Consider the following 25,725-nt stretch of genomic DNA (forward strand, 5'->3'; position numbering starts at 1 on the left):
CTCAGTACAGGACAGTACCTGCCCAGTTAAAGCCCTGGGGGGGGGGGGGGGGGGGTCATATTTGAAACTTTGGACATGAGAAGAACAGTGTGAATTTTAGCAGTTATGTCATCATATAAACTACAAAGAAATTGTTACAGTTTCAAATGGTAAACAAATAAAAAAGGTTTCTATGACCCTGTTCAAATGATAAACAGGAAGGGGCGAGAAAGAGGCGCCGCCTCCTATTTGCTGTTCAGGGAGGGCTGTATCAATGATTTGTAACCTCAACTTCAGCCGCAAACCATTGATCAGTAACCGACACATCGAACAGAGCGGTACTTGATTCCCAAAGGGGGCACTTTCCTGACGGCCATCTTTCCCTTTGGGGGTTGTGACCGTGGCTTCGTGGGGAGCAAGCAGGGGTTCCTACTTGTAGTCCAAATGTCTTCTGAAATAGGAACCTTTTTTTGTTAAAGTAGCACCGGACCCTTTAAAAAAAAAAAAAAATCTATTTGGGAATGCAAATGGAGGGACGTGGCCTGCTGTGCACAGCCAGCCTCGATCCCTGAATTTACAGCCAATTAAAGTAAGTCGCAAATTGGACCTGCCTAATTAATTTTCATTAAGCAGGTCAGTTTCCGACGTCCTTGTGAATGTACAATTTGCGATGTGAGTATTATTGGATAGGTCTCATTGTAAACTGAATTCCCACTCACAAAGCAATTAGTATGCAAACTGCACACCCCTGGTTTGTGGATGCGAGTCGTCAGGGCCTATATCATGAGAATGTTCTCCCGACCTGACAATGGAGAGGCTTCCCTCCCATATATCCTTTGAACAGAGATGCTGGGAGAATTTCTTGGAGGGTTTAAGGTACATCCCAGCCTGCCTTTCCTGATCTGACTCTGCATCAGAGCCTTTCCTGGTCCTGTCCGGTCTAGCAGCTCCCAGAATCACATAGGCAGGCATTACATGCTCATATGATTCCCCTTCTAGTGTGGGTTGACAGCGTCACTGTCTGCAAGACATGTGGTCAACAATTTTTTTTACCATACATAGAGTACATATTTGGATCCGCTAGAGAACTATTACTTTTTTTTTTACATCACTCCATCAATTCACCTTCTAGGGACTGCTAACACTCCAATGCCTTATGGACGTCCCACAAATACACTCAATAATCAAACATGCACTTATTTACCTCATATTTATATATTGTATGGAGAAAACAATATTTGGCAATTTTTTACCTGCAGTATACTTTAAAAAAAAGCTGTACCAGGACTTGAGCGTGAGCCTGGCTATTAGATGGTTGCTGAAATATTTTTCAGAGTCTGGGATGGCCTGACCCCAAAATGTCCTTACCATCTCACAAGATCCCATATGCAGCTCAACCGTGTTTCTCTTGGTTTCATTACCTCTTCAGCTGCTGTACTTCTGAATTCACCCTCAGAATGCTCAGCAGGTCCCATTGTGTCCTGCCATTGAGCTATCTCCGGGCTCTTGTAACAAATCACAGCGGCCGGCGGCTGCTCGCTCTCAGCAAGTCACGTGACGCTGACACATTGTGTTCCTAAGTTCTGACACCACTCACCCTGCTTCTTACCACTGGTTCGTCTGCTGCGGGGCCTCTCCGTACACTTTCAGAACACCAGGCAGCTCCTATAATGCGGTCTCATTGTGAGCCCCCACTGAGCCTTATCTATTATCAACATAACCACCACCATTACCATAGCATCATCGCCACCATTAGTACCACCACTACCATCACCGGTTGTATGGCATTACAACGCGGGCTTTTACCCCGCATGCCATTACAACGCGGGGATTACAACGAAAGCCGTTACAACGACTTTCGCTGGAGGGATCTGGATAGTGGAATAGTTTAATTTTCTATTCCAACTCCAGTCCCCGTGGATAGTAGGGAAGGTGTTGGATAGAAAATTAAACTATTCCCTATCCAACAGCGCCCTCCAGCAAAAGTCGTTGTAACGACTTTCATTGTAATCCCTGCGTTGTAATGGCATTGCGGGGTAATCCCCGCGTTGTCATGGCTGTTCCCCATCATCACCACTACCACAAACACCACCGTTGATACTCCCCATATAGCCAGCATGGTCACTACTGATGATATCCCAGAGCACGCATTCTCCATGCAGATGACTTCACTGAGCAGAAGGTCAAACTCTGAAGACACCGCAAAGCATCATGATAGTTCCCTTCAGACCCGTCTCAAAGTCCCGGTAGTTACCACAGTGCGTAGCTTGTTCTCCAGCACCAGTTTCAGACTGTTCTTGTAGCAGTTGATCAGCTCCTCCTCCTGGGTTGGACTGGGGTCACCTTGGGCAACTGGCCCCACTGTATGAATGACATCTGTAAGAAAAAACAAGGCAGTCGGTGATCCTTTCACCAGAGAGCTGGCAAAAGATAGCCCCATGAACAGGGAGGCTTCACATGTAAATGTAAATGTATGTGTCTTGTAAAGCGCACGGCTGCCCTGAGGCGTCTTGGCACTATAGACCGCTGGGGAACCCGTCCTGGCTATCCCTGTGAGATGGTCCCTACTGGGTATCTCCAAGGTGAAACAAGGCATCCCCGGTGAATGTGGGGGCCGTTGTAGAGATGAGGCAAGCTAATGCCCAGAGTTACTGAGTATGATCCCTGGTTAGAGTAGTCACCGAGGCGAGAATTATCGCGTCCGCTGACCCTGGTCCACGACGCTGCCGCGTCGGGAATTGAACCCTGGTCCCGGGCCGTTCTCTGATTCCGGGTCTACCGCCTCTAACCAGTGAGCCACACCACTCCACATGTCACACTGTGTTTCAATGTGAAGGTGTTGCCACAAACCATCTCCAACTAAAGGTAGAGACTGTGATAACTTGACACAGCTAAATGTGTCAAGTTCTAGAGGTTATACTTGGAGTATGCTGGGTAGTCCAAGAACATCAAGCTCAGTATTGTGTCCCGCTGCGCTGGCCTCCTCTGGTGCACAGGCTTAGACTCTGAACGCCTCATCAGGGACAATGTATCTACCCATGGCGTTTTTATCTGGAGTATCACATATAGTATTAGGGGACACTGGGGGAATCATGCTCTGTTCCTTAGGTCAAAACTCCAATATTATGTCGAGTTCTGGAGACTACACCTGGGTGTCTGCGTCAAGGTCTATGAACTACCAAATTCTGTACCCATGTCTAGAGAATGCTGGAGGTCCAAAGGAATGTGTTCAGACATGGGTGCAGCATCTTGAATACGGTGTCCAGTCCTATAGGAAACTTATCACCAAAAATAATAAATGTAATCTAACGACAGTCAAGGGATGGGTGACCAAAGTGAAGAATTATTTGAACCATGTGCCCTAGATATTTCATACTATGTTACTGTTTAAAACCATGCTGTATATGGTTTCTGTTAAACTGTGATTTATAGGCTCGATGAATGAGCCACATGGTTTTTTAAGTGATGCACTTTTTCTGATTGGCACTTTATCCTTTAATCACTTCCCTATCCTCACTGAAGCACTATCACCCAACCCTCTCCTTCCCCCCGCTCATCACGTTCCCGCCTAGGGACACTGTCACATGTAATAATGTGTAAATATCGTCACTAAGGGCCATATGTATCAAGGCAAAATGGGTTTGCAAACGCCAAAATTCGCAGAATTCCGGCGTTTGCGAACCCATTTTCGCTAAATGGTATGTATGAAACATATTTGATGCAAAATAAGGAATCGCTAAATTTGCCATTCCTTATTTTGCGATTGCATTTAAGGAATTGCAAATTTTGCGATTCCTTAAATGCAATGTATCAAGGAAAAAAACATTCCAAAATGCCATTAAGGAATCGCAAATTACCACCAACTTCTAGTTGGTGGTAAGTTGCGAATTCTTTTAAAAAAGCATTTTTTTTTAAAACATAAAGGTGCCATGTGACGCTCATACATGCCCTTAGGGCATGTATGTGCGCCATATCCGCACACATGTCATTTTCAGGGGTGCAGCAGGGTGTTCTTGAGACACCCCTGCACCCTTGAAAATGTTCACAATTTGCGATTAGCAAATTGCGATTCGCAATTTCCCCTTCATTCCTATGGGCCTCCTGGCCCATAGAAATTAATGAGAAATTATTCCTTAATTGCGATTAGCAATTTGCTAATCGCAATTATGGAATTTTAAGGAATCGCTAAAAAGAAGCGATTTTCTACATACATACCATTTTGCGATTTCTAAATAGCGATTCCTTAAAAATCGCTATTTAGGAATCGCAAAACGGAATGTTGATACATATGGCCCTAAGAGATCAATGCTCAGTGTGAATTAACCACTGTGTGCAACAAATACCTTGTGTCTTATGTTTCATTTTGAATGTATGCTTTGATTTTGTCCATTGTATTGTTGTTTTATGGGACCATTGTTCCTATGCACTGTCCTTTACCCAGGGCCCAGAGACTAGTCTTAGGTTTACCCTTCTTAGGTAACCAGTTCACACTCTCAGGCAGGAAAAAGCAGAGGTAGTCTGGGGTTGAAGCATCCAGCACAATCACACCCTCTCAAAAATATTATAAGGTGTTTACCCAATGCAAACATTATTAAGTAATAAATAACAACGGCAACAGTTACAATCAATTGAATGCATATATAGATATAGATTAATGGAGGTGTTTTGTTCATTTTACGTTAATAGCATTTTCAAATAAAAGAAAGAAACAAAATCCAATAGCATTCAGTTCAAAGAGATAAGCAAGAACAAGTGGTGACGGGAATGAGGGAGAGCAGTTCTCTGTGTAATGAAGAGAAGCAGTAAGTAATAAGGACATCACTCACTTCCTAAGAGGGGAGATGAAGGAAAAGGGTCTAAAATGTGTTCTCCATATTCGTGCATGAGACAATATGCTGGCACCTTGGTAATTCCCTGTGCGACCACTGTGATCCCAGAGGTAGGCATTGCACAGATGCCCCACTGCTCCTCTATGGATCCACCTCTTCTTCCTCATCATGCCTGGCATCATGCTTGGCATCATGCCTGGCAGCTGCAGCTTCCTGTTAGCGACTTTGTTGTGAGTGATAAGACAAGCGCAAGAACACTTACTGCCTGTTTTACCTGAGCATTGCAAGATGGCAGGCTTCGCTGGCACTTTCCACATGGGTTGAACATTATACCACTTTGGCAACACCAGGCATATTAGGAGTTTCCTCACCGCTATAGTTTTCAAGGCGTTGAGCCCGCCATGAAAAGTGTGGCAATTACGAAACAAAGGGGGCCCTTCAGGGCCCCCTGTTGCCTCTGTGCCAGGGGATGCATGCAGTGGGGCACATGGTGTGCCCAGTGCTTAACTTGTGCCGGTGCTCTCCGGTGCTCAGCACCGGCACTTAATTGCCAGCACCGGGTTTTATGACTGTCTCCCACATGGTAGTGGTGTCTGCCAATTTAGGTATGAGCACAACAACTTCTGTTTATTATTTCAATTTACATTTCCAATTATTAGTATTTGCCTCCAAAGCCATTCTTATAGATTTGGGGGCCTGTATTATTATGAATGACTACACTTTTAAGAGAGAGTGTGATGATTAGTAGTGAATTGGTGCGGTCATTGGAAGTGCTGCTAGGGAAAACTAATGCAAGCTTTAGTGTCCTCCTGTCGAGGGCCCTGGCACTACGTTTTTTTACAAATTAAGCACTGGGTGTGCCCCCTGTATGCATGCACCCTCAGCTCCTGCAGGGCATGGACTTGATAGTGCATGCCCTGCAGGAACTGCCTTTGACACTCCCAATGCTGTGCCTTTTTCAAAGGAACTGCAGTGGGACCACCAAAGAACTGCCCGCCAGAGACAAAAAAAGTTGTAATCTGGCAGGTGGTTTCTTATGGCTTTGGCAGTCGTGGGACGGGGGTATGGTGGCCCCGCTCCAAGTCTACCAAAGTCATAATAAGGCCCTAAGTCTTTACTTGGGCATATGACACTGCACAAGAGCTTAGGAGAGTGCCCTTGGGCATTCAGTGCAGTTCATCTGAATATGAGATTTAAACTGGGTCTATGGAGGCTGAAGCAGTGCATGAGTGCTGTATAATGGGTATGGAACCTCACCTATGAGTCTGCATATCACACACCATTGCAGGGCTTGGCATATGAGGCTGCACTTGGCACAAAATACCGTATGAAGCTGTATAGGGAATACAATAACAGTACTTGGGGATTTACCACTACTTGGCAAAGGGTGTTGCTGTACCTCATAGCAGACCTGACTCCATTAGGCAAGATCTAGCCTCTACGGCTACACCTGTGAATGCAACGCCAACCTGGGCCTGTGGATGTTGCACCTGAATGTATGAAGCTGCACATGGGCAACGGATGACTTTGTCCAGCGAGTACGTTTCATATTAGAGAAGGGAAACATACAAAACTTGTATAAAATGTTATAAGTCTCTGATTGGTCAGCCAAAAAAGAGTCAAGTTCCTGTGGACTTTTTCCCACTTCGCCAGACACAGAACATTCCGGAGAATCAGGGGCTTTTCTATTCCTGTCAAAAGTCATTCATGTTAGAACAAATGTGCAATCAAGGAAACAGATTCCCCGTTTTTTCTACCTTCTTCAAAATCATGTTAACTGCTTCACTGCAAAAAGGCCAAGGGTTTCTGAATATGCGGGTGGCGCCGCTCAGACGTCTATGATCATGTACAGGCACCGACCTTTCTGGTTGTGGGTGGAGGGAATGACAAAGTTGCGGATCACGGTATCTGGAGACTCAAGTTGGTCACTTTGGTTGAAGTTTTTCTTTTTCACACAATCAATAAGCTTACAGTGTACGCTGGGCCAAGCTGTTGTTTTGATGCCTGAACAGTATATATGTAAAATGCAGTGATAATCAGGGCACGAGCCTAAAAAAAGAAGTGGGTGGACGCTGTCACCGGGAGTGACGTCCCAACAGGAAGTGACGTCACGAAAGATGGCTTGTACCATCGGGCTCATTGCCTCCCCTCGCTCACCCTTCAGATGCGATTGCATCTGAGAAGCCAGCGCGCGTGCAGCGTCCTGTGAGCTCAGTTCTCGTCCCAGAGAGGGCAAAGAGTGAAGTCCAGCTGTTTGGCAGGGGGGACGGCGTCCACCCGGTAAAATTAGTGGGGGGACGCCGTCCGCCTGCGTGGTACCCCGACTCGAGCCCTGATGATAATACGGGCGGAACGGGGGCAATCACCTTCGGTAATCCTGGCTCCATCCTGAAATTGTCATTTGTCAAATTCCACGTGGGAGACATATACCTGTTGTAATCTGAAGCAGATGATTAGTTGTCTACTGTCCTGTCATGTGAGCTGTTTCTGTAAGAGATAACCACTCAAATGCAATAAAGAGGTTCAAACAGAAAAACGTCTAAGGATTCTAGAGGGAGGTAGAGGAATGCACTCTGGCAGGATCTGAGGGTCTAGTCTTTCTTTCACTCCTAGTCCTTCCTTTGTCATCTCACTCTGTTCGCATGGAAACCAATGGCCGGGTCAAAGTGGCATTCCTGTCGGTGGCGCATGTGGGGATTGCTAAAAAGATGCCGCGTCCACAAATCAGGTGGCAGAGGCACCAGGTACAATCATCTTAGGATTTGGGCGAACAAAGCCTAGACAGAATCCATCAAAGCTTCTGTCCTTTGCCCTTTCTTTCTTTCTTTTTTCTTTTCACTGAGGACATTTTGTTCCACACTCAAGGCATTTTCGTTGGAGAGGATGGCACGGCTTGATCCCAGCCGCTGGGATAATGAACTCCCATGTAGATGGCCATTACAAGTGGACTTTAAGGGCTTGGATGCTGAATGCTGACAATACAAAGCATGTTCTGAAGGAATGTGTTTACTGCATTGTAACTAGCTACGATGTAAATACCCCATCTCCTTTCCTTTACATACTGATTTAAGTTTCGCATAACTTGTTTAAGAGTAGAATACATTTGTGTGTAGATCTGAGATTTAGGAAAAGTAGACATCTATGCTGTGGTGCAGAAGATGATCTTCTGTCCACCCGTCATCCTGAGTCGGAGAAAACAGTTTGCATATTGGGATTGTCAGCAGGCACCTATAGGGACCCACGACCAACCTTCACCCTCATTTTTCCATGACCATGTCTTGGCTTCTCACAAGACCCTAATGCTACGCAGGCGAGCACAGTACAAAACTCATTATGCGATTCCCTTTTAGACCTTCCTGGGAGTCGGGAGGCATTTAAGTCCGGAGAAGGGATGTACATGAAATCGGCATGGCGGCGCTATCAGGTTTGGGACTAGCTTCGATCTCTCACTGGTTGAAGGGGCTCAGGTGGGAAGGCTGGAGGGTGGCATGCTTGAAACAGGGGCTGCCTCTCATGAGACTGGTGGCCCAGGCTCTTGGAGAAGAATCATAGCAGCCAGGACTACACGGCTGGAATCTATATATATATATTATATTACCTACCGGCGGTCGCCAGTAGGTAGTTATAGTTAGGACCTAGTTACCATAGGAAAATCACAAAATTCTATTCCCAATAACTTTGGCGCCGATTGACGAATCTTTGCAAAATTTACATATATATACACACATATATATATATATATATATATATATATATATATATATATATATATATATATATATATAGAGAGAGAGAGAGAGAGAGAGAGAGAGAGAGAGAGAGAGAGACACACTTGAAATGGCCACAGCTTTTTGCCTCAAAAGAAGAAGCAGGGAAAGCTTCGAAACGCGTCAGGCAGCAGGGCTCTATGGAGGGATGTGAAACCGCATGTTTGTGCAAATAAAGGTTGCTGTCTTAACTGCTGTGGTGTGTGGCCTCGTACCTGAGGGACTTTGTGAATAATTAACATGAGGTGCCTGAAAAATATCAGAGGACCTGCAGGAGTTAAAACTTTCATCTCCTAGGGGCACGGCAGACACTTTAATGAAACAGGCGGTTTCTCACCCTGGAACCCAATGAAGGGTATTTGAACGTTGTCCTAAATTTTAAATGACTGTGACCAAACCCACTGGAGGGTATAAAATTGTGTTAAATGGTACTCCAAATACCGGCATGCATTGAAAAGGATTATAATTGGAAGGCGCACCGGAAGCCAGTATGATTTAAAGAGCATGCGGGGTAAGATGGAGAGACACACTTGAAATGGCCACAGCTTTTTGCCTCGGAAGAAGCAGGGAAAGCTTCGAAACGCGTCAGGCAGCAGGGCTCTGTGGCGGGATGTGAAACCGCATGTTTGTGAAAATAAAGGTTGCTGCCTTAACTGCTGTGGTGTGCGGCCTTGTACCTGAGGGACTTTGTGAATAATATATATATACATATATATAAAAATTTAACTGTTCGTTTGTTCAAAATCTCAAATCTCCGAAAGTTGTTCACCTATTGCTTTGAAATTTTGTCACAACGTTGCATTCGAATACGCTTGTGTTTTTATATACACAACGTTGGATTCGAATACGCGCGTGTCGAATACGCGTGTGTTTTTAATCGAAACCCCAAACAGACACATAAAAATGTCAATGTGCGTTTGATAAAAATCTTAAATCTACAAAAGTTCTTTACCGATTGATTTGAAATTTTGACACAACTTTGAATTTGATGCGTTTATATATACACAACGTTGGATTCGAATACATGCGTGTCAAATATGCGCATGTTTTTAATCTAAAGGACTAACAGACCCTATCGATTGAGTTGCTGCGCCACAACTACAATAGACGCATAGAGACAATAGTCTACATATATTAGTATGGACAGTTGGGGTCAGGATGGCAGACTGGGAGTGGGTGAAGGGAGGGGGCAGGAATTAGTTCACTTGGCAACATTAAGAAAGGTTGCATAGAGACAATAGTCTACATATATTAGGATGGACAGTTGGTGTCAGGATGGCAGACCTGGAAGTGGGTGGAGGGAGGGGGGAGGAGTTGGTTCACTTTGCAAGGTTAGCGCGTGTGTATATATATACAACGTTGGATTCAAATACGCGTGTGTCCAATATGCGTGTGTTTTTAATTGAAAGGAGGAACAGACCCTATCAATTGGGTTGCTGCGCAAAAACTAAAATGGACGCATAGAGACAATAGTCTACATATATTAGGATGGACAGTTGGTGTCAGGATGGAAGACCAGGAAGTGGGTGGAGGGAGGGGGGAGGAGTTAGTTCATTTTGCAACATTAAAAAAGGACGTAGAGAGACAATATTCTACATAGATTAGGATGGACAGTTAGTGTCAGGATGGCAGACCGGGAAGTGGGTGGAGGGAGGGGGGAGGAGTTGGTTCACTCTGCAACATTAGCGCATGTTTATATATACACAACGTTGGATTCGAATATGCGTGTGTCCAATACGCACGTGTTTTTAATCAAAAGGCCGAACAGACCTTATCGATTTGGTTGCTGCGCAACAAATACCGGGGACGCATATAGACAATAGTCTACATATATTGGGAGGGACAGTTGGTGTCAGGATGGCAGACCGGGAAGTGGGTGGAGGGAGGGGTGAGGAGTTGGTTCACTTTGCAACCCGAACAGACCCTATTGATTTGGTTGCTGCGCAACAAATACAAGGGACGCATTTAGACAATAGTCTACATATATTAGGATGGACAGTTGGTGTCAGGATGGCAGACCGGGAAGTGGATGGAGGGAGGGAGCAGGAGTTGGTTCACTTTGCAACATTAAGAAAGGACGCATAGAGACAATAGTCTAAATAGATTAGGATGGACAGTTGGTGTCAGGATGGCAGAACGGGAAGTGGGTGGAGGGAGGGGGGAGGATTTGGTTCACTTTGCAACATTAGCGCGTGTTTATATATACACAACGTTGGATTAGAATACGTGCATGTACAGTACGCGTGTGTTTTTAATCGAAAGGACGAACAGACCCTATTGATTTGCTTTCTGCGCAAAAACTACAAGGGACGCATACAGACAATAGTCACAAAAACATATTGTATACCCACAAGCATTGTGAAATTAAACAGATTAGAAACGTGTGCTTCCTCTTTTCGTTCTCTTCCATTTAACCAGACTGAGTCACAGCAACGCGTGGCTGGCTACAGCTAGTATATATACATATATATATATAAAAACCAATGTGCTCAGAAGCATTGAGTGCGCACTCCGCGGCGCTTTCACCATCTGGTTGTGAAGCCTCGCTGCAGCTCCCTTTGCTTGTTCCCAGGATTCAAATCTGCCTTTTGCTGATGCATTTCGAGGCCAATACGCCTCTTCATCACAGGCTAGCAAGCATACAGTGATTAGTCGCCTCCATTTTAGCCATCCTTTATTCAGGATACAACCCTCAGTGGGCTTGGCCAAATTCGTCAACACAACAGTATGCTGGGAGATGTAGTACATACAGCGATGTAGTCTTTGCCATCCTATCGTAGGTACAGTGCAATGTTGCCAATTTTCACAGTCATTAAAACACCTTTAGTAGTAAGGGGATTTCTGAAAGGGAGCCTCTGTAGCAGTAAGTTCAAAAAATGGGCCAGCAAGGGGTTTTGTTTGAAATTCTCCCTGTCAGCACGTAAGAGACTCAGGTTGATTGGGTACCCATACTACTACTAGTTAGTGGCTGGATACGATTTCTCTAATACAGATCAATAATGTTACCACACTAACACAATGAAATGAAAAAATACAATAACCAGGTTGTTAAGTCAAAGGATTGTTATTGATAAAAATAGGGTACAGAGAAATGCATTTGAGACATAAAAGGAGTGTCTTACATGCTCCAATATTACATCACAAAATGAGTCTACACTGCTAATAAATAATAACACAATGATTTCAGAAAGTAAATGAAAATCAATGGTAATTGATGAATAATGAGCAGAGTTAGACTTGATAGACTATCAAGTCTAACTCTGCTCAATTGTGACCCTATCGATTCGCTTGCTGCGCAACAACTACAAGGGACGCATACAGACAATAGTCACAAAAACATATTGTATACCCACAAGAATTGTGAAATTAAACAGATTAGAAACGTGTGCTTACTCTTTTCTTTTTCTTCCATGTAACCAGACTAAGCCACAGCAACGCGTGGCCAGGTACAACTAGTATATATATATCCTAAAAAGCTGAACAAACAGCTCTGAGTGAGGGGATTTCAAAGTTGCTGTGACACTAACTTACACTTTCTCTATTTGCCGTTCAACACTGAGTTGTGGGTGTGTGGCACAGAGGGAGACCACCACCCCTCCAGAGTAACTTGCCTCACCAGGGCTATCCATAGAACAGACCACATGAACAAGTGGGTGTGAGATGAACAGCTGCCTGAGACTTCACTGGGGCTAAAAAGGCTCCCTCTAAATCCATCTACATGACCTAGAGGTGATGAGCTGCAGTGGCACTGGAGAACAGTACCGGATGCTTGGCTGGTCACCACCTTTTCACTGAGGTGAGATACAGTTGGGGAAATTTGACCTTGGGTGTGAGAGGGATCTGACAATAAGGGCATTTTGCAGAGCGTGAGTCCAAGGACCCCATGACCTGGCCACTGCCTGAGGTAAGTCACTTACTGAAGCTGATTATCTGTGAGGCTCTTAAGGCAGACTGCTGTGCCTCTCATCACTGGCAATGGGCAAGTTGGGGCTCAGGGAAAAAATGTTTATATATATTTGGAAAGACGTCTTTGTGGTCAGTCTCTTATAAGAAAAATTCCAGAAGAAAAGAAGTTCCAGAGAACATTTCTTCAATAGATCAAAAAACCTATTCTTTGAGGGAAAATAACTGAAGGTGTGTTGCATAGTGTATATTGGGGAACATTGTAGTCCCAGATTATAAGTGTTGTAGACTCTGGAACCTGCAGTGTAAAACCATATACCACAGGCATCCAGTCTTTTAAATGCCCCTGAAGCCAGTTCCAAATGACAAATCCACTGCTGAGAGCAGATTGGCTATCAATCACCCCAGCCCAACAATCCTCAGACAGTCTCAATTGGTTCTGGCCATCTCCTCACACACATGTGGAGATAGTCATTTACTTGCAGGGGCGGCTCCTCCGTTGGAGTGGCGGAGCGTCACCCCACTTAAATTCCCCCCAAAAACCCAGAGATGAAAAATAAAAAGGTAGTTTATCACCATTTTATTTTTCATCCCCTGCCCCGAACAAAGCATCAGAACGGGGCAGGGCCGCCGGTGAGTGACAGCAGCAGGGAGGATGGTGTGCTGGCTGTGCACTGTTTAAAGTGTGCTTGTCTTGGTGGCCATTCATTTTGAGACGACCAGCCACACATGCGCACTTTAAACATCTCTCACTCATCTGTCCTAAGAAAGCTGAGTGAGAGCAAGTACAGGCCTCCAGAGCGCTGTGGAGCGCTGAGTGAGGCTGCTCCCTCCAATCAGGGCGACACTCTCATGCTGTAAGAACAGCGCCCTGATTGGAAGGAGTTGCAGCATCCAGGTCCTGTGGCCATCGGTCAAAGAAGTGCTTCGGAGCCATGGACATCATTGGTAAGCCTTCTTTTCAATTTAAGTGTGCGCCCCCCAACCCTGATAGATGCCAGCCTCCAATGTTTGCTTGCCTTTTCTTTTTAATAAATTGCCTGCTCACATCTGCATCACTGTCTCACACTACATGGGCGATATCAATCACATTTTATCAGCTTTTTATCACCACTTCTTTTAGGTGAACATCCATTCTATATTCATAAAGGATATCCCAAATAATTGGTCCATTAGGATTTGGAAGAAAAGGGAAGGCATTATTAAGAATATCAGGCAAAGAGCAAAGGAAGGAATTAATGTACCCTGCTAAAATGAAATATATCTGATTTGGCGATCGAGCCTAGCATATCACTAATACCACCTAGGCCTCAGAAGGGTAGCATCTATAATGAAGTCATCCCGAAACCCGAGACATGTCTCGGGCGATATCCTAAAACCCGGAACATGTATCGGGTCTAGAGATTCATCAGTCCTACAAGTACAGACTTGCACCCACTTGAGTGATCCACTGAAGAACTGCAAGTACCAGAGTCCCGAGGGGCGATCCGGAGGAGGGGCTAGCGGTGTGCGCTCCATTTATGACGAAACACAATACGGCTCCCTTGAGCTTTGGGCCGACGGGCTCTTGGAAGACGCACCTGCGTGCCGGTTCTTGCATCGAAGCCTTTGACTGTTGTGTGGCGGCCTTCTCTTCCACCCCTAAACAATCTTTCTCTACTGATGAGGGAAGTCATCCCGAAACCCGAGACATGTCTCGGGCGATATCCTAAAACCCGGGACATGTATCGGGTCTAGAGATTCATCAGTCCTACAAGTACCGACTTGCACCCACCTGGATGATCCACTGAAGAACTGCAAGTACCAGAGTCCCGAGGGGCGATCCGGAGGAGGGGCTAGCGGTGTGCGCTCCATTTATGAAGAAACACAATACGGCTCGCTTGAGCTTTGGGCCGACGGGCTCTTGGAAGACGCACCTGCGTGCCGGTTCTGGCATCGAAGCCTTTGACTGTTGTGTGGCGGCCTTCTCTTCCACCCCTAAACAATCTTTCTCTACTGATGAGGGAAGTCATCCCGAAACCCGAGACATGTCTCGGGCGATATCCTAAAACCCGGGACATGTATCGGGTCTAGAGATTCATCAGTCCTACAAGTACCGACTTACACCCACCTGGGTGATCCACTGAAGAACTGCAAGTACCAGAGTCCCATGGGGCGATCCGGAGGAGGGGCTAGCGGTGTGCGCTCCATTTATGACGAAACACAATACGGCTCCCTTGAGCTTTGGGCCGACGGGCTCTTGGAAGACGCACCTGCGTGCCGGTTCTGGCATCGAAGCCTTTGACTGTTGTGTGGCGGCCTTCTCTTCCACCCCTAAACAATCTTTCTCTACTGATGAGGGAAGTCATCCCGAAACTCAAGACATGTCTCGGGCGATATCCTAAACCCCGGGACATGTATCGGGTCTAGAGATTCATCAGTCCTACAAGTACCGACTTGCACCCACCTGGGTGATCCACTGAAGAACTGCAAGTACCAGAGTCCCGAGGGGCGATCCGGAGGAGGGGCTAGCGGTGTGCACTCCATTTATGACGAAATCTATAATGAGGTACATGCTAATAACACCTGTAACCATGACCCCCACGCAGAACCAGTTCAGATACTGACAAGAGAACTTGGACTAGGCAGCACAACTTGGATCTCCCTTGGAAAGGATCAGTTGAGTGTCTCTGCCTAAATCATACCTGGAAGCTAGTCTGGTAGGGGCTAAGTGTTCCCCTGAAGAGTTAAACTCATTCACAGTATGTTTCTGAACGAGCAATCTTTGGATTTCCCTCATTAAATGAATTTTTTTATAATAAAATGCCTTTCTGGGACATTTAGAAATAAACTTTATTTTTGTTCCTATAATATATATTGAATAATAATGACATTCTCCTTCTGCTGGTTGATAACTTAAGGGGTTTAGCAGAACCTTACTTCGGAAAGGTGCAGTTTACCTACCTCGAAACCAAGAGAATACGGACAATATACTTTGCAGTACATGGTATCAGGAGGTATACAAAGATGGAGACAGAATAATGACCATGAACCGTACATCAACAACGATGTTTTGTTCAAGGGTACTTGAACTGAATGCCAATTTATTCTAGTGAATACTCGCCATAGAGTTGTGTTGCCAATAAATTGTTTCCAGATTGGTACCCGCTGAAGACAGGCTTGATTCCTGGAACACAACTGCTGGAAGAAATCAATTCTTGGAACCAAATTTCTCAGAACTGCTTGAGACATGTAGCTATTTTGGTCTGGAAGTTCCAAAATTAGGAATAGCATTTCCTACTTGCCATTTTTTGTGAATGGCAATTAGGAAATCACTATTCCTAATGTATGGCAGTCATTGAGTTTCATTTAGCGACTGGTAGACCTATCTCATGAATTATAATGAGGTAGGTTGCAATTTGCGACCCACTACGATTCACTGCCATCACAGAAATGGTAGCCTGCTGGGGTAAACCGGCCACAATGTCTGTGATTGCTTTAAAAAAAAATGTTTTTCTTTAAAAACGCAGCCCGTTTTCCTTAAAGGAAAGCTGAATGTGTTTAAAAAGAAAAAAATGTCAATGGTTAGGTTACATTTTTTAAGAGGAGGCAGTGGTCCCTTGAACCAGGACTGTCTTTAGGGCGGCGTGACCGGTGCAGTTGCAACTGGTGCTAAGCCGGGGGGGGGGGGGGGCGCTGTGTTTTGAAATAACATGCCTTGAAAAGTATTTGCTGCAGAGTTCTGTGTGCGAGCCAACAACTTACAGGCAACAGTACAAATGTCAAGATAATGCTGGTGATTAATGTTCCCCCTGGAGAGAGTGGTTTTGGCTAGTGGCAGTTCTGACTAATCATAAAGTAGTGTAGCAGGTTAATGCCCCTGCTGCAAAGAATGTGTGCCATGCAGACCGCCGTATTTTATGTGGCTAGCTCAGTGGGTTACTGCTTTTGTCACAGAGATCCTTTAGTTTTACTTGCAGTTCAAATGTTACAATCCTATTATAGCGCAGTGACATATGAACTGGCATCAAAAAGCTGCATGCAGACTGCATGGTATACATTATAACATGTGATTCCTACACCTGGTAATCTTCATTGTCATATGTAACATTTCTTATAGACTGATTTACACACATGTTATTCATTGTTTCTGTATGATGTGAAAGCTCTGTAAAGTGCACTGACACCCTAAACTGGCATGAGTAGCGCTACAAAACAAATGAAATGTATGTGAAATAGGGCTATGGAGAGATGAGGGGCACTGCTAGAGGGTGGTAGTGAGGGAATCCTTGGATTAAAAGGTCATGGGAAGAGGGGGCACCAAAATAGATTAGCGCTAAAGCCGGCCCTGCCTTGGACCACTGCCTGCTCTTAAAAAATATTTTTCCAACCCTTCTCAAAGGGGGAGAGGTTCCTTGGGAACCCCTTACCATTTGCGAATAGGTTACCACCAACCTTGGGCCTTATTCACAAAGGACCTCCGCACTGATTGAAGTATATTTACTAACTAATGTAATTTCTACCACAGCTGGAAGACTCTGAAAACCTTGAAAGAAAGGTACCCACAATAGCTATAATAATAGGATTGGGGGATTTCGATAGCCACATGCTTCCAACAACTGCACACATGAAGGTAGTGTGGTCCAAAATGAGTAATGGGATATTCCACACCACTGTACTAACCCAATAAAATGTAGGAAACAAGATAACATTAAATTAACTCAATTTCGTTCAATTCATAATATGTTGAAACAATGAAACAGTTTTAGTTTAAATGTTAACAAACGTACACAAGGTGTGCCATAGGTTCACGTTTTATTTGTCAGGATGCTTGAATAGCTGACCAATATACCGCGACCGAAAACCTAATCAGAAGAGCTCACAGAAAATTCTGTGCAATGAATGCCTAAGCGTCTAGCATGAAAATCACACTCTGATGTTTACAAAAATGAATTTCGAGTTCTTGCAGAGTAACAAGTGGGACGCTGCAGTGATCCCCGCAAATTATCTCCTTGTCACCTTCATCAATAACATTCAAAAATATTTGGGAGGATGTTCCTGGCAGTACCAGAGAGGTGGTCTATGAATAACTCCTTCGCTGCGGCGGCTATTCCGCCGCAGGGCTAAAGGGGTGGGGGGGGCCACGCGGCGCTCACACGCTGGTGACGGAACCGCTCCCTCACCAGCCTCGAGTGAGCTGTGCTGATGACGGAGTGGTTCCATCATGGCCCCGCCCGCTCAATAGAACGCGCCACGCAGGTGCGAAATCAGCGTCGCGCAGGCGCGTCGGGCGGGCCATGACGGAACCGCTCTGTCATCAGCACCGTGCCACCGCGGCTGATGACGGAGCGGTTCCGTTATCAGCATATATATAGATAATAATGTTTTTCCCACTGCCAAGGCAGGATTCGGATGGAAATCAGCATGGTGGGCCAGGCCGCTGTGCTCTATTTATTGTTGGATAAATATGTAAACATCAAAAAGGGCCTAGGATACGTTTTTTTGCACTTAAAGACTGCATTTTAAAATGTATCATTGCACGATCTATGGGAGGCATTTGGAATCCTGTGAATTGCCACAATTTGCTTGATGTTTTGATTTCCCTCCACAAGTGTAATTTTCCCAGGGCTTTAAGTGGAATGAAAAACTAGGGGGTTTCTCAAAGGGGCGCGGCCAATGTTTTTAAGAGCGTGGCTTAAAAATACACAAGCTAAAAATGTTGTGCTTAGGGTAGTGTGCCGCCCAACTGGTATTTTGCTGCTTCTGTCATTGCATACAGATATATAATACAGAACATAACATTACACCTACAACAAGTCAGAGCTATTGGCTATGCCAATGGTTGAAAGTTGTGTAAGATAAATAAGCTGCAACTATAGCCACGCTGTATAGAACATTGAAAATGCTTCAGTTCTAAAATGATGGGACTGAAAGAACTGAACGAGTCTCTTTGAAGTTACATCAAAAGCAGTGAAGGGTGGCACTGCTGCAGAGTTAAGATTTAGTTTTTCACCCTGAGGGCGAAAATGGAGAGCCCTATAGGGAACCGTCTCGGCACCTGCTTTTTAGAACTGACAGTGCTGAGACCAGCAGGACTCGGCCCACTTAAAGCCATGAATTTTCCTACTGTGAAGTTAGGGATAAAGGTGAACACCAGGGGGCATATTATCAAGAACAGGCGATTAAATTATTGACGCTTTATCGGCAGGAAACTGGTTAACACCAGAACCTGGGCTGCTATGGGAATTCACAAGGGCATATTATCAAGCCCGTTTTCGCCGCTTTAGCGGCAGTTTCCTGCCGATAAAGCAGCAATAATTTTATCGCCCGTTCTTGATAATATCCCCCCAGCTCTTTTCCTGTTTGCCCGGGGTGCCTGCTTGCCCTGACTCCGCTTACACTATATACCAATCAGTGGTGGCTTGCCTTAGGTTGTGCCAAACATTAACCCAGCTTGGTAAGCTAGACAATTGTCATCAAACTGTTTGAATGACACGAATTGCAAACCCTAGAAAAGATTAGAATTTTTGTAGGAGAAATAGGCTTGCTGTCAGTCTGATGAAGACTAAATCAATGACTTTTAAATTGAATGATTGCAACCATTTGAGACGGGACAATATCTGTTTTAGAAGGTGACATATATTGATTACTTGGATACATGATGATTGGACAAGCAGATTTCTAAAAGTACAGCTCTAGTATTACAGCGGTCAGGGAACAAAAGGCGTTTTCCAGACAATCTGGGAGGAAATCCTTTAGCACATGGGTTGGAAGTGTATAGAACCAAGCCCTATCAGTGGGAGTGCATGGGGTTGATGTTTGGGGGAAACCCGATATTTCTAAGATGGTCACCTCAGAAAATAGGTTTTAAAAATTGTGTTGATGCTGCTGCAAAGCACCCTCATTGTCCCTTTACGCTGCTGAATTGGTCACAAAACTATTGGTTCTTTGATGGGGTTGATACCGCGGTTATATTGGATGCAGATCTTGGAAAATACGCGGCTGAAACTCTTTGAGAGCTATTGAATTTGGCGGCAGCGTGGGGTTATAATTAGGGCTCCCGGCTTTATATTTATTTTTTTAACATTACCGTCTGTATCGATCCATATTTATTTTCTGGCAGTCTTATTGGTATATATCCATATTTATTTTGTGTTTTGAGGATAAATGGAGCCAGAAAATGTTATGTTTCCACATTTATTTAGCTCTTGGACGTGCGCTCATACATAGATGTCTGTCACGTTTTAGCAAAATAAGCAGCCACGTGTAACAAAACACTACACTCAGAGATACATATTAGTGTTATATTACAAATGTATGTTAACATATGCCTGTATTTAAGGAAATCTCATTCAATTTTTAACTCCTCATGCTGTCTATTTGATCAGCTCTTGCCTGGCGTTCATGAAAGACAGCATGGAGAGTCACTCACAAGAACTATTTTCAGTACTTTTCCGCTTTTAAAAATAAATACAGACAGGAAACACGTTGTTTTCTGTCTGTATTTATCTGTAAAAATCAGTAAATAGGAAAACCGGAAGCCTTAGTTATAAGGGATCACGTATCTTTGGGAACAGCTCCAGATTATAGGCATGAGACATATCTGCCTGCATGTAATACTTCTATTCGGCATTTTGCCGCTATCTTCACTAAAGCAATCACTGGGCCCCTAGAGGAATCTTCTACTTGTTGCCACCCCGTTACTGTCGTCTTTTTCAAGGCTTTATCACCTGTTATAAGTTTGCACGGCTACTATGACAGCTGGTGATCTGTGAAAATGGTGATACGCAGTTCCTGACCCGAGTTCTTGTAAAGGGATTTGGGAGAAACATTTAGAAAGTAATGGAGTTAAAGAGGGCATTCAAAGCACTATTTTCACACTGATTTGCTCAAAGTCATTGGTGTGCCAGCCAATGATCCCTAACGCTCCCCGGGAGTTGACCCGATTTTATTAAAATTTACTGTGGGTGTACCATGCCCCCTCCCCACATTCAATAAATATTTACCTCCCTTGTGTCTGGACAAGCATTGTGCCATTGGTGTCACTTCCACCCCATATACCATGGTTGTCCTTCCTGACACTCAGAATTATTTTAAGTGTGCCCCACCAGCATTTTATGTTCATGTAGATTATTTCTAGAGCACAACTGTTACTCCAAAGAGTGTCCTGGCGCTAATACAGAAGAAGGGTCTGCTGAGGAAATAAGAGGAATGGACTTAGGGACTAGAAAAGAGCCAATGCTTGAGCTTTCTCCGAAACACGGGGTAGCTGTGATTTATCTGATTGTCTTCGGAAGTTTATTCCACACAGATGTGCCCGGGAGAAATATCTGCCCCCAGAGTTTGCCTTCCTAACCAGGGCAGCACTGGCCGTAGCGGGCACCGGGCAATCCCCTGGTGCGCCGCAAGGGTGGGGCCGGTTTTGGGCCCCTGGGGGCCATTCTTTTACAGGGTCGTTTTAGCAGCATAGCTGCAAAATCATCCCTGTAACAAAATCGGCAGAAAACCGGCCCTGGCAAAGAGCTCGGCGGCACCCCCCACCCCTCGCGGGGGAGGGGGGCAAGCCAACGGAACTTAATAAGACAAAGGTTTACAGATCGAAGGCTTCTTGGGGGTGGGGGAGGGGGCATAGAACTTAATTCTAGATCGTAGATAGCCCGGGCCACTTTTGTATAAAGCTTTATAGCATTTTGCTATGGGTCTCACAAATGCCAATAATTATCTTTAGTGTGCTAGCACTAGCATTTTGTCATGGGTGCCTCATATATCAAGAATTGCCCCTAGTATGCCAATTCCAGCAATTTGTCATCGGTATGCCACATGCCCATCACCACCTCCAAAATGTCAGCATCACCGTTTTGCCAAAGGTGTCACATATGCCACTAATTACCTCCAATCAGCCAGTGGCACCATTCCGCCATGGCTATCCTTCATGCCATGAATTATTTCCCCAATGCCAACACTGGCATTTTTCCACCGGTATACCGTATGCCCAAAACTACTGCTAGTAGTTGCAGGGGCACCCTAAATGACAAGAATTACCTCCTGTGTGAAAAGAGCAGCAACAAACAGAGCAACACTCACAAACAAACTTTCACTCACTCATGCTTACATACATTCAGACACTCATTACATCCCATACGTACATCCCCTCACTCACTCTCATACTTCTTCATACCCATTCACTTGTATTCACTCACTCTCATTTACTTCCACAGGCTGTCACTCTCAGTCACTCAATCTCACTTGCTCGATTTCACTCACACTCTTAAACCAGCAAATGCTCGTCTACGCACACACACTCACACACTCTCTCTCTCTCACACACCCACATGTGCACTCAACATTTGACAGGTTTTCTTTTCACTTACGTTCTGCGACCAGGTGATGTATGGTCCCTTGCTCCAGTAACACAGCTTCCTTCCGCCTCGAGCACCGAAGCATTAAATTGAAAGCTAGAACCTGCTAGTGATAGGAACATTTCTGCTTGGTGCTTTTTTTTTTTACCTTACTCTACCCCAAGTCATCAAAGGTCGAGTGGGGTGGGGTCAGTCAGGCTCCTTGTTGGGACGGGATGTTTCTTGCATGAAACAGTCCAATATCCTGCCTTACATACGTGTGACCCTGTTTTTTTTACATTTTTGGTCACGTCACACTATTTCTGTGGGACCTAGGTCCAGGCTTTTGACAGTGATAGATTCTAGGCGCGGGGCCAAAGGTATCAACATTAGGAAAATAGATTTCCTAATTGCACATATCACCGGATCGCGATTAGAAAATCACTATTCCTAATGTATGAAACGTTTACATTTAAAATAGCCATTCCTAGTGGGTCGCAAATTGACCTACCTCATGAATATTAATGAGGCAGATAGCAATTTGTACCCGCTAGGAATTGTTTCCATCACAGGGATCATGGCCAAGCATTTTCTTTTAATAATAAAAAAAGAAAATGAACATTTTAAGCTTTTTTTTTAAGAGTAGGCAGTGGTCTGTAGGAGTACTGCCTGTTTTAAAAAATATTTTGTTTAACATTCTCAAAGGGGAAGGGATTCCACGAGCACCCCTTCCCTTCTGCGAATGTGCTATCACAAATTTTGAATTGGTAAAATATTACTGTTTTGTGACCGGACTTTGGTCACAAAACATTAATACATACCATTGTATTTGGAAGGGATACCCTAAACACACCCCTTCCTGATACCGAAGCGGACTACGGTCGCAACGCATATTGTGATTCGGTAACAAGTAGTCCCCACTGGTCTATGCTCCAGGTTCAGATGATGGGTGAGCCATTTCATAGTCTTCCAATTGTTCTTCTATACGCTGTGGGTAAAAGAGGGTGCCATAGTCCTCTGCTGGGAAATAGGGACAGGGATTACCTGTGTCAGAGGAGGATTGTGGTGAGCTGTGTGTGAAATCTGGAGGAGGTGATGGCGGGGGCGTGGAGTTGGGGGAGCTGGAGTCAGTGGAGGGCTACTAGCTTTGTCTCTAAGCTTCTTGGGTGGGCAGGATCGGAAGAGACTTCCGGTGCTGGCCCGTCCTCGAAGCCCAGACCCCTTTTCTTGGGCAGAGTCTCTGCAGTGCCCAAATCGATCTTCCCCGTATAGGGTTGTATGATGATCTGTCTTTGTCTTCCATCAAGTTCGCCTGGAAGCCTTTGAAGGATGGGCCTGTCGGAGTCCTCAGAGTCAGTGCTAGAAGGTTGACTCGATGCCGGACGACGCAGGAGGGCCAACAGGACATATTTAAAGGCTGTTTCGGCATCTTGCCGTCAACGAGGTTCTTTGGACTTAAAGGTTAAGGGAGTTTTTGGCGGGATCCTGTTTCAGCTCTGATGGCTTGCCTCGGTGCAAACTAAAGCCCAGTGGCAGCATAAAACCTGTAGGTGGAAGTGACTTGTGCACGGCGCTGAATATCTGACCCCCTCGGGCAGTGATCTACCCCAAAGTGCAGTATTGTGTGAGATTTGTGCGCTTCAGCCATGCTCGTGGTTTTCAGTATCGACTTTGTGTGGCTCTTTTGGGGACCGTTATGGATGGAGCACCTTTGTCCCTATCCTCTTACAATTTGGAGAATCCTGAATCAATGACCTACGGGCTGGGCTGGTCGGCCAACACACCTTATGACTCAGCGTCCTGTTCTTCAGCGTTCTGTTCACTACAGCATGCTGATGTGCACCCAGCACCTGCCTCTCTGTCGGCGAAGGGTCTTCTTGAACCTTTTAAGACCAAGCATAAGGCGCACGGGTCTCTTTGTGGTCTGGGGAAAGGTTATATACTTTGGTGAAGAAGGCCAAAGGGTATTTGCTGTGGCATTGAGAGCATTTCCTGAAGGGTTTATGTTCAACACCCTTCATACCTCTTTATTCTCCAGAGTCGATGGAAGATTGGTGTCACCCTGAAGGTGCGAGGGCGCCATGAGAGGCAGGGACCCAGGCTTCAGTAATGATGTCCAAAGTCTGTTGAGGGAGCAGGGAAAGGTCGGTCATCAATGAAGGCCTTCTTCTCATCAACGGGAGTGGCGTGTTTGACTGCCTGGGCCTGAAGCAGCGATAGTCAAACACGTTGAGTCCAGGAGCCCAATGGCAGAGAAAAACAAACAAAGGAGTTCAGTGCCCATGTGTATTGCTAACTAAGGGAGGAATCAAATCAACCTCCTGACACAAAAGACTTCAAGGTGCAAATGTCCAAGTTGAACACTAAATGGCAGTATGCAGAGTATGTGTATCTACAGCCACATATGCTACGAGCAGAGGTACCCTCTATTAGACCCAAAGCAAAAAGAAGGGGGGACTATGAACCAATAAAGATTGACCTGACTACACTACACCTACAGATGTGTAGCTATTTAGGTACATTACACCCCCACAGTAGCCCCAACCATTTATTGTTTTTTTTAAGCATGCCACAAGAACCTTCACATTTAAAGCCCTTTGGTCTCTCCAAGACAGTTTTATCTCATTTTTTCTCAGTCCTACATTCACCCCACACATTTAAGACACCCTCACACTTGCACGCTTCATCATACGGCATAAACAACAAAATATCTCTGCCAAAGCGACCCTTCGTGGGGCCAGTAGGGCATTGCAGCGTCTGCCCTATGAGGAGCAACACCCAATGATGAAGCATGACATCCCCAGGGATGTGTGAGGGAAACACAATATAATCCATACCATTCCCTATCAAAGGTTCGTCCACTGTTTTGTCTCACCCTCTATTTCTTTTGAAAGGAACGCTACCTTTCCAGTTGGTCTAAATGCCCTTTATCTGACCCCATCCCCGGTTTTTCAGTTTCTCAATCTCCACATGGTGAGATGGGTTTTCTTCAGGCATGTAATATGAATTTCCTGTGCTTCAAGTGAAGATATACTCTATATCTTTGAGCTGGTGAGACTGAGCCCCTCACATTTCAGGTGACGCAATTATAAACAGCATGCATTTTTTGTATGGAAACAGTAAAACTCCTCTTGATGCGTTCACTATCAGCAACTAAGCCCAGAAGATTTAATTCCCATCCACAATACCAGGCTCAACAAGGGGCAAACTTTGTGCACTATTTCTTGATATACATTTTGCAGTGAAGATTTCCTGGTGCTGTCCAATCCGCATTGTATCAAAAATAATGCTCTGGCAGACACAGTCCTTCTCCTCAGCAAAGGCTTGTAGAACTCCCTTGCCCATAAAACACATTACAGTGAACAAACAAAAACTGTGTCTGGACGTTGTGTGATGTATGTGCCGCCAAAGAACTCTTCCTAACTCTTCAGTGGATCCTTGTGGTACCCCCCATCAAGTGTATTGAACAAACTGCCACACCATATTTGGATCTGTTTGGATCACTCTCATTTTAGGAAAGTACTTAAGACAATTTTTTTCTGTTCTAGCTACTCTTATTGCCCTGTCTCTTGGTTGCGCCGAGATACCTCTTGGGGTGATTCAAGCGCGTTAAATTAATTTAACATAACAATAAATTAGCATCTCTTCACTTGACGCTATCTCACATCCATTATTGTGACTAGTCTTTCCATGGTCGATGTCAATGTTGTCCCCTGCGTAGCTCTGTAATTCACAATGCCCTCCAAAGGAGTGCCTGAGCATTCCAACACTTTGCTGGCTGGCCCTGTGTCCGAGCCCACCGCCGCCTGCTGGTTTGTTGCCTCCTGGGTGCAGCTGCTGGCTTAGCCTACCATCACCCTGTATTTTTCCATTGGTTTCAATCCATGTCCAGACCTTGTTGGGGTCGGAAAAAATGGGATGTTTCTTCAG

The 25,725-nt window shown here is 45.0% G+C and overlaps 1 protein-coding gene across 1 annotated transcript in view; it reads right to left on the bottom strand.

Annotated features, from left to right (window-relative positions):
• The window catches only part of LOC147659140 (ADP-ribose glycohydrolase MACROD1-like), a 106,872-nt gene that overhangs the window by 44,640 nt on the left and 36,507 nt on the right, over window positions 1–25,725 (bottom strand). Inside the window, exon 2 of the mRNA XM_086951945.1 lies at window positions 2,234–2,355. Within this exon, the coding sequence (XP_086808071.1) occupies window positions 2,234–2,355 (122 nt within the window). The remainder of the gene's footprint in view (window positions 1–2,233; window positions 2,356–25,725) is intronic.

This window comes from Lissotriton vulgaris, unplaced genomic scaffold, assembly GCF_964263255.1.
Source record: "Lissotriton vulgaris unplaced genomic scaffold, aLisVul1.2 SCAFFOLD_1943, whole genome shotgun sequence".
Taxonomy (NCBI): Eukaryota; Metazoa; Chordata; class Amphibia; order Caudata; family Salamandridae; genus Lissotriton; species Lissotriton vulgaris.